The 14,837-nt window shown below is 31.3% G+C and overlaps 1 protein-coding gene across 1 annotated transcript; it reads left to right on the forward strand.

Moving 5' to 3' along the window:
* The first annotated feature begins 1,363 nt into the window (after positions 1 to 1,363).
* LOC128385660 (putative uncharacterized protein DDB_G0277255) lies at positions 1,364 to 8,167 on the forward strand. The gene is made up of 6 exons (XM_053344547.1): positions 1,364 to 1,490; positions 1,569 to 1,702; positions 4,186 to 4,726; positions 5,226 to 5,854; positions 5,915 to 6,086; positions 6,156 to 8,167. The coding sequence occupies exons 2-6, from the start codon at positions 1,681 to 1,683 to the stop codon at positions 7,339 to 7,341; spliced, it is 2,550 nt and encodes an 849-aa protein (XP_053200522.1). The 5' UTR covers positions 1,364 to 1,490; positions 1,569 to 1,680; the 3' UTR covers positions 7,342 to 8,167.
* Positions 8,168 to 14,837: the final 6,670 nt, after the last annotated feature.

The raw sequence follows: 14,837 nt of genomic DNA on the forward strand, positions 1-14,837 counted from the left end.
ACAACAAATTGATCGAAGACCCAAAAGAAACAATGAAAATCTAACTCATTTGAATGAACGAGAAAAAATGATCCAATTAAATAGAGAGAAACAACCAAACAATTAACGCAAATTGCAATTGGAAATGTCGATCCCATGTAAGAGAAACAGCCTCCGTACGAATAACAGTTATGGTTATTTACAGAGAAATAAAAGGTTCGTGAGAATAGACAAAGAATATAAAAAATGTAATTTCCTTTGAATGTTTGAATGGAGAACATTTTTTATTATTGGATTGAATGTTTCTCAATTAAATACATTCAATTTGATTTCATGTTATCAAGATTTTGATCCGTTATGTCCCTTTTATGCGTTAACGGTAAGTCCATTTGATTGTAATTCCATTTATTCGGGAAACCCTTGGATTCCCTTTAATCAACTCCAAAGCTTTAAGGAGATTCAAGTTAACTCTTGAATCCCTCGTAAAGGAGTTTACTCACACCGATAGGACCCACTCTCTCAGTTCTCTCTGTCTCTCTGTGACCTATTACCAAGTAATAGACATGCAACCCTTCCCATTGAGCCAAATTGATATTCTAATCACTTTCTAATCCAATTTACTCTTTATTTCATCGACTAATCGATCCCCATGATCTTCCTTCGCTCGATAGTCCGACGAGCACGATTAATAGGACCTGATGGTGAGTATTATTTTTCTATTCTCTTTCCAACAATTTTCTCATTTTCTTTTTATTTCTATTTTCATTCTGTTTCTCTTATTCTTCCCAATGTCTTTCTCTCATCATCTTTCCTCTCTCTCTCTTTTCTCTTTCTCTCTCATCATTATTATTATTTCGATTGAACGTTTTCACCTGGTTCTTTCCATTGGATCGGATCACAATCAATTGTGATATCGCTTATTAATTATCTGGATCAATTCTCCTTAATCACGTTCAATAGCATCACAATTCAGCACTTATGTTACTCTCAAGTTGCAAAATGTTAAATCAACAACAATCACAGTCAAAGGTTCCAATCCCAATTGGGAACAGGACTTTTTATTGTAAGTATTGGAGGCGATTATTGTGCGGTTAAGATCATTTTTCAGTTTATTCTTTTACCCTGAATTCGATATTCATTTGGACTGTTTATATTTCAAATTATTCAGTGAAACTAATCGTATGGACACCGGTTTGATAGTTGAATTATGGAATAAGGGTTTACTATGGGACAAGCTATTAGGATGCCACTGGATGCCCCTGACAGTGATTCCAATGGCTACAGAGGTCAATATCTCTTTCGTCTTTATAATATCTTGAATATTTAGAATTTAACTCTTCTAATTGGATGAATATTTGTGTATTTGTATTGATGATATGTTCAGGCTCTGGATGAAGGCCAATGGTTATCTCTGGATGCCGAATTTATTATCGAAGAAGGCGAAGTGTGTGGTACTCATACATCGACCGGCAATTATATTCTAATTGAAGCTCATTTCGAACCTCCTTTTGGTATGTTTACTTTTCTTTACTTTAGCATCTACAATGGTGTAATCTCGTCTCATCTGTATTATTTTCCTCTTTTCTTAGAATATACAATTGAAGATGTCACAGAATTCAGTCGTAATTTGGACCTTCTTAATAATTACATTGACCAGGAAAAATCACTTGGCAACCCGAACATCAAGATCCATCAAAGGCCATGCAACAATACTCACTTTACTGTAAGTTGTATTCTTTTACATTCAATTTATTTCGAGTTAGAATACTTTTATAATCATTAGTCTATTAGATGATTAACAGAAATCAATAATCGAGGATTGCCCTTTAATACCATTACAAACCTGAAAATTCAGATAATTAATATCAATTTCATGAACACCTCAGAATCAAATGAGACCTTAACAGTTTACATGGGCACTTTTGTACCACGTTGAACAATTGAATCAATTGTTTACTTAGGTTCTTATTACAATTAGACTTGAATATTGACTAACTTCATTTAATTGTAACAATTAGCATAAGTTTTTCTCACTTTCACTCAATCAATTTGAAACAATTTAATCAAAGTAAACTTTTCAAACCACTAATCAGATTGAAAACAAATTGAATAAGGTTATCAGTTAATTAATCTATGATAATTAGCTAATTACTATTTAAAAGGACTAGAATAAGGCTGTAAACAAATAGCTATATAATTTGATTAAAAGTTACAAACAAAATGACGCGATAATAGTTAATGATGATGGTGATGAATCCAAATCAATTTAAGTTTGTCAAAAGACAATTAGGTTGATTATCTGGCTGAACAACTAAACTGACATTCAATTATAAGTAAATACACAAAATGAACTTGGTGTAAATCATATTGTAAATAGGAAATATCATCTTATAAGTTGATGTGACCACAAACTGACCAAAGAATATCAACAATCTTGTAATTTGATTATCAATTTCTCTCTCTCTCTCTCTCTTGATATAACGGAAAACGAAAGTGTAACTACATCGAGTCTTGATTGTCGATAGTAGGTCACCGTTATTATTGATTAAATAACACACACAACAAACCAGAATAATAAAAGACGATTAGGTCGGAATATAATAGCCAAACAACAATAACAAAAAAAGGATGAGGATGAATGTCATTTGACCTGCTTTCAGAACTGAACAGGTAAATTAGATGTTCATCAGCCTTTGGTTGATGATGACATTTAATCAGGTTAATGGTTGCATTGGAAAATGATTATAATGGTCATCTTATTAGTGGAAGAAAAAGTTTAATTGTAATTTCGAGCAATTTAAAAGTAATCAATTCTTTAATAAGTTTCACTTTTCTTAAATTAAAAAGTGGCTCATGTTGATTGTTGTTATTGTTTTCATGTAAATAACTTATTTAATTGTTAATCATTATTGTAATTTGACTAATGACTACCATTACAATTAATGTTAACCTTGTCTAATTACTCACCTTAAATGATGTACAATTTGATGATTTACTTGACAGCATCTGGTTAATATAATTGCAATGATAAATTTCAATTAATTTACTATGAGTGCGAAAAATGTTGGTGACAAATGTTAATTATCGTTAATTGTTGACGTAGAAAATTAACTTTCTTTTTCTCCCAATCGTATTTTCGTAATAACTTGATTGTTGATCATTCGTTAGTACTAATCATGATCATTATGATTAAGAATCGATGTTGATCATCAAAGTTAAAAGAAAAACAAACTAAATTAACTGATTGTCACAATTTGACTATCATAATTTATGTTTATGATTAGAAGTGATTAATAATACATCATTGAGTTACAACAATTTAAATTATTTTGCTTAATATTTGATCAATTTCCTTATTGATTATTATCCTTTTTTAAGCTCTATCATTTGTCCAATTTAACTTTCACCGTTATGATAATCAGTTACAATTAACTGATTACAATTTGAATCTCAATAACATTAACGATAATAAACTTTACCAAATTAATAGACATCAAATTACTTACATATAAGCAATTTTATTGGCCATTGATTAATTGCTTGATTGGGGTGAACAATTTTACCTCCTTAATCATTATCATGTATATTACATTAAATGATTAACTCAACACCTCGAAAATAGTCAATCAAATTTACGTCAATAAGTTATCAGCTAAATTTCATCATCTTAATTACAATTACGGACCATTTTAATAATAGAGTCAACTCATCACCTCGAAGGACAATCAACATAATCACTTTGAACTTTTTTTCTCCACGAAAAAAAAAACCTAATTATAACTTCATTGGTGCTGATAGTTGATTATTGATTGATATTGTCCAATAGTTTTACCATTGAATCCAATCAATTGTGATGAGATAAGAAAGTGAATTGATGATTATGATGATTAAACAATCAACTGACAGAGTGAAAATTATTACCATGGGAATGTTTTTGACACTTTTTTGAAGAGTTTGTTCAATTATTATCCTAATTATTGACCTTAAATTAACCTGATCATCACTCTAATTACCATGAGTGTGAATTAACAAAATGGTCCTTTTTTTCATTAGCTTTTATTTTGACGTTTTTCATATTCCTATCAATTTATCTGATCACCTTTTCAAATTGAAATCATCTAAAAACCGATTGTTTTGTGTTATTGTTTTTTAATTAACTTTCTTCAAACTAATTGTTATTCCTGTTTGTGTGTTTACTTTCAATAGCAGGTCTTTCAGAAGATAGTGATTACACAAGCGATGTTAGTTATCCAATTCAACAACAACATCCTAATTACAGTAGTCATCATGCAAATGCGGGAGCCTCTCAGTTCGGTGGGTATCCAAATTTGACGAAATGGACTAAAGACTATGATGGTGGAGTGGGAGGAGGAGGTGAGGGTGGTGGTGGAAATACATCAATGGAGATGATGGGAGCATCAACTTCAACATTAATGGCTTCATCCAGTCACCTACAATCAACCAATTCTGGCCTCTCATCATCAACTGTACAATTATTATCTACTGATCAGCCAAATAAATCAAATATCGATGAAGGTTCATTTGAACAATATCAAACAGTTCCCGGTTCATCATCATCGGCTCAACAAACATCAACCAGAGAATCAATATCATCAATGACATCACAAATGGCTGGTTCTCGAAAACTTCCCAGGCCATTTAAGAAACAACTTAGCGATGAGAACGAACCTCTTTCGTACAATAGTCGACCTCATCGAAAACTACCCAATCTTCATCTTAATGAAAAGTACGTTTTACTATTTCGTTTTATCGATCTTACTTTATGACACCATTAACTTTATGCTTGAGTGAAACGTTCCTCCATCAAATCATCTGATAGTAACAATTTCTCTTCCGTAATCACAAAAATTGATTCACAATTAACTCTCACTTTCAATGAACCAGATTAATAATGAGTCTCAGGTTGTAGCCTCTAGTGTCCTCTATTGAGTAGTTTAGGTACTTGTTTGAACCCGAAAAACCAAACAATCAAGTTTTAAGATAATTTATCAATTGAATATAAAAATTAGCTCATGTCATGTGGTTAATGTTAAATCGTGACTCTATTAAGATTCAATTGTTATCTTATTTAATCAACCATTTTCGCTTCTCTTGATTATCTTTTAATTAATCGTAATTTCATTTCATCGTTAAGAACTTATTTAGGTTAGAATATAATTTTTGGCGAACGATTTTTTTAATTTAATTGTTATCGATTACATTTCTTACTTCTCTCTTTTTCTCAGATCAAACAGAATACCTTTAAACCGTCAAATGACCCAAGAAAATAGTAACTTGAATCAACAACAATATTTACCTGACGATTCATTATTTTCCGACGAAACTAAAAGCATATCAACTCCCACGAATTTCAATCAATTTGGTTCACCCTCTATGGCTGCCCCACCACCAACAACAGTTCGAACTCGTCGACAACAACCACCGATCCCTAGAAAACGTAGCCTCGAACGTCAAGGAGGATTCGAGCAATATGAAGATACATCTTCTCATGGAAGTCAAATTGGATCGGCTATGAGCCAACCGATATCAAATAATAGTCAACAATTAGATCAACAAGGTTTATCACAATCAATTGGACCAACAAGTATCACGACAACATCAGCAATTCCCAAGAAGCTTCCACAATTATCACAAATAATTCAACGATCTTTACCTGAGATGCCATCAGTTCCTCCTTTCGATAAAAATAAACTGTACAATTTTTACGAACAAGAAACAACTCGACAAGACAGTTACGAAAGTTATGCAACGAGTATCGGGACAGAGCCAGAAATGAATGAAGATTGGATGAGCAGGAGTGACACAATGGATGCGAATTATGATGACAATGGACAATTACAATGTACAAATGAAGGTAAAATATTGTGGTTAGTTGAATCTTTTCATAGTAATTGAATTTATTTTTATCTTCCAGGTTATGACCAAGACAATTGGACATCAATTGATACTCAAGGAAATTATCAATCTATTGATAACGATGCTAGTTTATCTCAATCATCTGAGCCTCAGTATCAACAATCATCAGCTTCCGCTCCAATGATCACTACTGATATTTCAGGAAATCAGAATCAGAATCAGAGTTCGAGGTGAGTAATTAAGTAAGCTGATTTTTTTGTTAATTTCTAATTGTTTCTATTCATATGAAATTCTTTTAGTATGGTAAATTCTGTAGCAAGTAAAGTTACCAATTTGATTGGTGGAATGGTAAATGCAGTCAGTTCAACAAATACTCGAGGCGATTCCCTGGACTCGAGTATATTAAGATCGCAACCAAGTATCGATGCCTATGAACCAAGTGAATCAGGTTCAATTTTTGGACGTTATAGTCAAGAATCAAATAGCATCGATGATCAACAACAAAATAGTATCAACAATACAAGCGGAATCGTAGGAAATGATCAACGTTACATCAATTACAATGACCATAAAGAACAATGGAAAAACTCAATTCAAACTGATTCAATGATTTGGCAAACTGTTTCAGAAGATGATAACTATGAAGATACATTACAAGATGTGAATAATTATTATAACCAATCAACTGAAAAAGATGAAATTTCCCCTCCTTACTTAACACCAGAAGCCTCAATTGACATGGACAATACTCGTGATCAAGGTTCTCTTGGATTAATGGAATCGATAACAGGAAGTAATTCAACCTCAATGTCACTGCCCAATTATCAAAAAACTGCCAGTTTAGATTCTGGGCTTATCGGCGATTCAAACAACCAAATGTCTTTCAACACTGTTTCCACCGGTGATTTGGGCTCATCTTCATTGATTATCCCAGTCACTGTTCCTAATATATCAAACACGATTGCCTCTTCATCTACAGGGCTGATTCAAGCCTCGACAATAACAACTAACCTGCCTCCATCATTGATGCCACCACCATCAGCCTCGACAACAACCACATCATCAACCCAACCACCTCCACCGAGTGCATTGAAAAGTGAGTCCCGAGCCCAAAGTGAACCTAAAACAGTGACTTTCTCAGATCAAATTCAAGAGGAAACCTTTTCTTCCGAACGAGGATCGACCATCGACAGCTCAGGCATTAGCTCAGTATCGATAATCGATACAAATGAGCCAAATGAACTAATAAAAGATGCAAGTGATATAAGTGGCCTACCAATTACTCCTCATGCTTCCAATGAAAACTTTCCAAGTGAAACTAAAAGTGCTTTTTACGAATTTGCTCCTCAAAACTCAACGGGAATGTCAAAATCTCGACTTCGTTGGCTCACTGCTTACAATAAGATTGTTAATGACTTCGATTTGGTGAGTAAACCAATTAATCAATTCCTTTACTTTCTAATGATTATCATTCAATCGTTTTGACACTCGGGAGACTAAGTCTCATTTCATCCAAGTATTAATATACTCAAGTGATCACAATACGCTGATGATTTATCATCGTTAACACTCAATTCCACCTTGTGTTCTTTAATTATCTTAATATTCTCTTTGCCAAATCAATATCGTTATGGTATTTAATCATATTTTGTTCCTCTCATCGGCATTCATAGTCTTTGATTCTTGATTTTGTCTCCCATTGCAATATTATTGGTAAATCTTTTCAGTTACTCAACTTAATGTTTCCATCATTGATGTATTACAAATGAGAGTGATGATTGAAAAGAAGTTTATTCTCTAGAGGATTGTATTATTTAAGAGAATGAAACGTGAACATTGATTCTAAATAAAGACTCTGATGGATTCTGTGCCTTCAGGTGAATCAAAATCATACTTGAGCTTCGTCTTTATCTTCATGACAAATGTAAACATTGTTTCCATCAGACAAAATCCATTTTTTCACTTATTCTCAAATAATCTGTTGGAATCAAAGTCTCTTTCCGTTTATCCTCTACTTCACTGTTGATCATTCAGTTTCCATCATTTAATCATCACTTTTGCTCGAAGTTCAGAGTTTACGAAACTAAAAATCGTTACAATTCCCAAATTGAGAATAATGAAAATTCAATCGATTGCTTGTTTACATTGAGTTGCCCTAAGAAATTTAACATCCCAATTGGATTAAGTCTCTTGAAATTAATCCAAAAAGACATTTAACTTTCTACAATTTTAAAATTGTTTAAATAATTTTCGGATTCATCAAATATAAACTTGAATTTGATTCAGTTACTTTCTTAAATTGAAGCAATTACATTAATCAATTTCGTTTCAAAATCTATTATATTGTTATGATCTATTATTTCTTAATATCAATCATAAATTTCATCAATTATAATCATCTCAGCATCTCAAGGGCAAGTCTTGAGTTCTCAGAACTTTCCTTAAAATTATATTCTATTACATTTTAATTCAATAACAACAATTACCTTGATTAGTCTGTTAATTTATTCCAATCGATGTAATCAATCAATCATCCACCAATTAAGTCAACAAATTATGATGTTAATCATTTGATTATGAAAAGGCAGAGGTCAGCACAATACCGACAATTGAATATGATTAAAAGACGAAATTTTAATTTATTGCTCATTCGGAATCGATATTAAATTTCCAATCAGTTCACTTGTATCATTTTCAATAAATTACAATTTACAATCCAATTATTAAGCAATAGTTTCTCTGATTGAATAATAAGTTGACTGAGTAAACAACAATTATATTAGTTACTTGAAATAAATTTAGATTGAACATCATGATAGCCACTCAACACAACGTTTGTTAGCTTAATCAATGATTACTCTTGATTGTAATTCCTTATTGTCCAGATAAAACTGTCCAGTTAACTTGATAAATAACTTTTCTCAGATCATCATTCAGATAATATTGAAGAAAAAAGGAAAACTAATCCATTTAAATAAAATAAGACAATTCAACCTGAAACCCTGAGTCTTTTTATTGAATTATCTTGATGATACTGAATTTTTTTCATGGAAATGATAATTTCCATATTGATGATTAACCCCATATGAAAATCAATAATTACCTTGATCACAATATCACATCAACAATCAACAATGTCACATTGTCCGTAATTAGTTTATTGCATGTTACCAAACTTTACCTTAACTGTTTATCATTTGATAAATTGTTTAAATTGTTAATTCAAATTCGTGATACTGATTAACTACACTGAACTTTTATAACTTTTCATATGTATCTTTTTTTTCACCAAACACTTTGAGCACTTTATTTTTTTCATTATCCTTCAAAACTAAATTGGTTGAGATTCAGTTTTTGATGTACATTGATTAGCATCATGGAAACTGAAAACTGCTAATATAATTATTTATCGTCATAATTAATGTTATAATTATATGCAAGATTAATCAGGAATTAATTACTAACTTTGACTGGATTCAAGTGAATGTTATTACATGTCCATTAATAATAATAGGTAACGTTAGGTTAATGAATAATCCTGTTTCTCATTAATTCATGATAATCTAGTAAACAATTATTATCAGAGTATTTTTTCAGTGCAAATGATGATCAGAATTGGCTGATGAATTTAATCACAATCTGATTATAAATGATAATCGACGTTAAATCAAATGACAACGGTAACGATGAACCAAATGAAACTAATAATGTTAAACAAGTAACTGATGAAGATGAAAAGTATTAGCCATTAGGATGAGGAAGAAAAAAACTAACATTCATGGAGACTAATAAATATTAATATTATCATTTCATTGATTCTTAAATCTTTTTCTCTATTTTCTCAGTTCATCATGAATGATTTATGAACTCTAACATGAAGCTAAATATTTTGCCTTTGATTATCATCCACTGACAGGTAACGCAAACTCATCATGAAGATAAAAACGACGATGAAAATGAACATTATCACTTTTATCAGAATCATTATCATCATCTGAATCTCTCTCTCACTTACTGACTGTCTAATTTTTTGTCCAATCTAAAATCTCTTAAGTCTCTTGGCCTAAGGTCATCTTCAATCTTGCCTGACATTTGTAGGCTAACTTTTAGTTACATAATGAAAATAATAATAATATTTACCTCCCTTGGTCAATCCTGATGCTCCTCCATGGAAACTGAGTCATTCCTAATATCATTCAATCACGTATAACTCATTCTCATTGTTTCTCCAGAAAATAGTAACACTAAACAACCAGACTATTTTTTATTGCTTTTATTATAATTATCATTACTATCGTTACATTGCTTAGTATTTTTCTTTCCTCGATTATTTCGTTTTATCATCAACATCATCCTTCTGAATTATCTTCTTATCATCTTCATCTTCTCCTTTGCTTGAATTGTTTCCAAAATAGGTTTTTCTCTCTATTCTGAAAACTTCTCCTGAGGTAATACAATCTGATAACAGTAAAAACTCACACCGACAACCAGGATAGAAGATGGAGATTCTCTCGCTCTCTCTTTATCTTCTTCCTTGATACATTCTGTCAACCTTTTATATAGTTATTTTTACTTCTCTCTTTTTTTCTAGTTTCATCCTGTTCTTACTCTGAATGATGATCATGCTGATCATGATCATCATCTTCCTTTAGTTCTTATTCTACCTCATCCTTTTTTTCATCATCTTCAATCTTCACTTGTTTTCATGTTCATTTGCTTCACTTGATTCTGTGAAAATGAGGTTTTTCTTTCTCGTCCTTTAATCTTTTACCTTATCATTTCCCCATTTACAATAATAATACAATACCTTTTTGCTACTAAATTTGAAATCAATCATGATTTTCATCTTTTTCTTTTCATCTGAATATTTTAAATTGCTTTGCTCATTCACACCAAGGCAACGAAAACTTCATTTCATGAAACATCAATAAAACCAATAATCGAGTTTGTTACTTTTCACTCTCTCAGTTTGTCTCATTCACCACATCATTTGCTCATCCATTTGCTTACAAACTTCCATGTTTATCTCTCGAAAGCAATCGTCTCAAATTTCGCCTCGAATGTATTAATAGTTTTGTAAATTAGCATGATTCATTGAGAATCTTAAACCTATTAATTTAATTTGTATTAGAATGAGTTTCATCATGATCTTAGATTCAATAAAATAGAAAAAAATTGAACGAATCAAATAAAAAACAATACAAATTGAAGATTGATAAAACAATCTGGTTTATAACATGAGCCTCATTGTCACCCAATGAGCTTTCATTTGATTCTGATTCCATGAACTGATTCCCGCCTTTTTAATGGCTCCCAAATGACTTCATTTCTTATCGTATTAAAAATACAGAAAAAGTATCTTTCGCTTGAATGGAAAACTTGACAAGCTCAAGCAAAATCATTGCTTTTACACAATATAAAATATATTGAGTTTCTTTTTCACTATTTATCATGAAATATAACAACAATAACACCAGAAAAAAGGATAAAAAAGATGAAGTTACTATTGAGAAAACCAATCAGGTACACAAACTTTGATTCAATCCTTTACTTATATTTTATCATCTTTGCTAAACCAGAATCATAACGTAAAAAAGTGACATGCAAACAACTTACTCACTTTGCAGTTAACATGAATTTTCAGACAGATAATAGTGAATATGACTCGTTGTGGGTACAATTGAATCTCAATGTAAATGATATCATAATACTAATAGTGTTTCAGATAATGATGTTAATGCAAAAATAAAACGAATTTAGACAAAAAGATGACATTAAATTGATGTTGATTTCAAATTCTGTGGCACTTTCATTCACTCAGAAAGTTTTCCCATCATTTCAATCCTTTTTTCTCCTCTTCTATTGTCCATCCAGTGGATTCCCTGAAATCTGTTTGTAGATTTACAACTTTTGTCAAGGTTTAACAAAAAAGAATATCCCATTGAACTCTAATCTCCCAGTTCTTAAAATTTATCCTTCTTTTTCTCTTTTTTTTCTCTGCAGTGTTAGCAGAAATTTTCTTTTCGCTTTCATATTATTCTGAGGTGGTTGATATTCCATGTTATTTTGCTCGAAATATCATCCATTAAGAAGATTCGCATGAATCTCATGAGGATTTTTATTCGTCGCTACTATGAACGGTTGCTTCTATTTTTTCATCTCTTTCGAAATCATAATCATCATTCATTAAGATCATAATTAATTCTTTCCTGATGAATATTTTCGAATTCTCAAAGAATTGAAATAGCACAAGAATAGCTGCAAAAACTACCCTGATTCTGGTAATATTATCATGAAATGTAACAATATCCATAAAGAAATTAACTTGATTATTAGTTGTGTAACTCATTTATGTAATCAAACTCCTTGTATTACTTTTTTGTTTCATCATTATCATTATCAAATGAAGCTTAGCATTTTCATGATGAGCACCGTTATGATAATAATAATGAATTTAAGGGAATCATTAAATTGCCATTATCAATTTGTTTTTCTTTCAATATGATTTAACTTTGTTTCTCCATCAACTGCCAAGTTTATTCTGTTAACAATTAACTAATCATTATCCTAATTAAAGTTCAATATTTTTCAAAGTGACTCTTCCATAATAATAGACTATATATTGTGACGATTAAATTATACAGGGCGTAACAACCAAATATCCGGACTTTTGACGCTTTACCATTTCTAGGCTATTTATTAGGTCAGATTTTTTTCTGCGCGATTCAACAGAGAAAATGTGAAAGTTTTGTTGTGTTCTAATTCGGAACTTTTCCATAAAGCCGTTACCGAGCAGTGGCCTCTCAAAGTCGGAAAAGTGGTACATTTAGATGCAAAACTTTTTTCGGGAAATTTTTTCCGGCCATTTGAAAGTTCTAAAATTATCGAACAAACTGAGCTAATCATCTTTTTGATCTGACTTTTTGTTCAGGAGTAATTGGCCTTCAAAGGTGCGTACTTATCCCGTTGACATTCACATGAAATTTTTGACCTTTTTTGATTGTCTTGAAATTGAGTCCTAGTAAATTCCCGATGCCGAAATTAGTATTAAAGCCGATTTTATCCTCATCGTTGGTCGTTTAACAAGTTTACCATAAGGCCAATTAGGCTACTGAATAAAACAAATAGGCGCTGATTCCAGACCAGCTAGTACATTGAAATGAATTTTTTTGTCTTAGATACTAATTTCGGCATCGGGAATTTACTAGGACTCAATTTCAAGACAATCAAAAAAGGTCAAAAATTTCATGTGAATGTCAACGGGATAAGTACGCACCTTTGAAGGCCAATTACTCCTGAACAAAAAGTCAGATCAAAAAGATGATTAGCTCAGTTTGTTCGATAATTTTAGAACTTTCAAATGGCCGGAAAAAATTTCCCGAAAAAAGTTTTGCATCTAAATGTACCACTTTTCCGACTTTGAGAGGCCACTGCTCGGTAACGGCTTTATGGAAAAGTTCCGAATTAGAACACAACAAAACTTTCACATTTTCTCTGTTGAATCGCGCAGAAAAAAATCTGACCTAATAAATAGCCTAGAAATGGTAAAGCGTCAAAAGTCCGGATATTTGGTTGTTACGCCCTGTACTTCTAACCTGTTAATCTACCACAATTAAAGTTTCGATAAATTATTATTGTATTTCTGTGTTATGATTACAAGATTTTGAATTATTGACTGACCAGAATTTAAAATGATTTGAGATGAGAAAAAATGAGAATTGATAAAAAGATGATGAGCTGAGTGAGACAGTTGCTATGGTTACTCTGATTATCGAAGGTAAAAAAAGATGACAAAGAAAAAGATGAATTATGAATTGATGTATTTTCAATTGAGGTCATCATGAACAAAGGGAGAAAACAGATGACAAAAGTCGAGTTCTAATGATAATAATAATGATAAATTCGTAAACCATGTAGAGTATTAAATCGTAATTGCATAAACAGTATTGTAGATGCGAAATGAAAAAGTATAATAGTTGAATGAAATTCGGGCTTTTTCATGGTATAATTGAAATGATTAAGTTTATCGAAGAAAGTTGATGGGATGAGCAACGAATTTATCAGAATAAGAACTCACGAGAATAATGAAGTTAACCAAAAATAGAAAATGAAAAAGTAAGAATTCATTTCATCTTCAAGAAATAATATAAATTGTCAGAACCTGTAAGTCTCTCAATTTATTCTGAGGTAAAAAAGAAAGAAAGAAAGAAAGAAGAGAGAAGAGAGAAAGAGAGAAAGAGAGAAAATAAAGAAAATGGTTTCTCTCCTCACTCTCTCTCTCTCTAAATTAAAAATGAAGACAAAGAGAAGGAAAAAATGAATTTTTATTATTTCATTTGATGACGATGATAATGATGATGAAGAAGATGAAGAAAACATTGATAAACGATATATGTTGATGCTAATGGTTATTAAATTGTTTGTGAGTTATATAATTTATCGATCGATTGATTGTTAGGAAAAAAAGTAAAAAGAAGAAACCAAAGTGACCAATGGTCATCACTATTATGATGATGATTATTATTGACTGACCTTTTTATGCTGTTTGAGATGTTGCTTCAAATTATTTGGAACTCATTGAATTGTTAGTCCAGTTTTCTAACGATTTCTCAATTGCTTTTCAGCCCTCAAACCTTTTCGATTGACTTTTGACAACAAAACTTATCATCATCTTTATCTCAACTATCTCATCATCTTGTTATTATTAAATAATATAATTGACAAACAGAATTAAGAAGAAAAAAATGATGTTCTCATGCTCATCATTTCCTATTTGGTGTTATTCTTGTTTATTATCAACTCCCAGTCTGACATTTTTATCTCTCCCCTTCTTCTCACTTTCACCTTCCGGTGGTTATGATACTCGATAAAATAACCACTTACCTGATATTAACATATGAATTTCAACCAGTTCAATAATAACAATCATTCATCATGTAAACTGTTAGATTAAGATAATGATAACATTGTTTTCTACCATT

The sequence above is a fragment of the Panonychus citri genome, unplaced genomic scaffold (genome assembly GCF_014898815.1).
Source record: "Panonychus citri isolate SS breed McGregor unplaced genomic scaffold, ASM1489881v1 Contig00050, whole genome shotgun sequence".
Classification (NCBI taxonomy): domain Eukaryota; kingdom Metazoa; phylum Arthropoda; class Arachnida; order Trombidiformes; family Tetranychidae; genus Panonychus; species Panonychus citri.

Coding starts and splice junctions, on each gene's coding strand:
- LOC128385660 (XM_053344547.1), top strand. CDS start 1,681: ATGCAACAATACTCACTTTACT. Junction 1,703..4,185: donor GCAACAATACTCACTTTACT/GTAAGTTGTATT, acceptor TACTTTCAATAG/CAGGTCTTTCAGAAGATAGT. Junction 5,855..5,914: donor ATTACAATGTACAAATGAAG/GTAAAATATTGT, acceptor TTTATCTTCCAG/GTTATGACCAAGACAATTGG.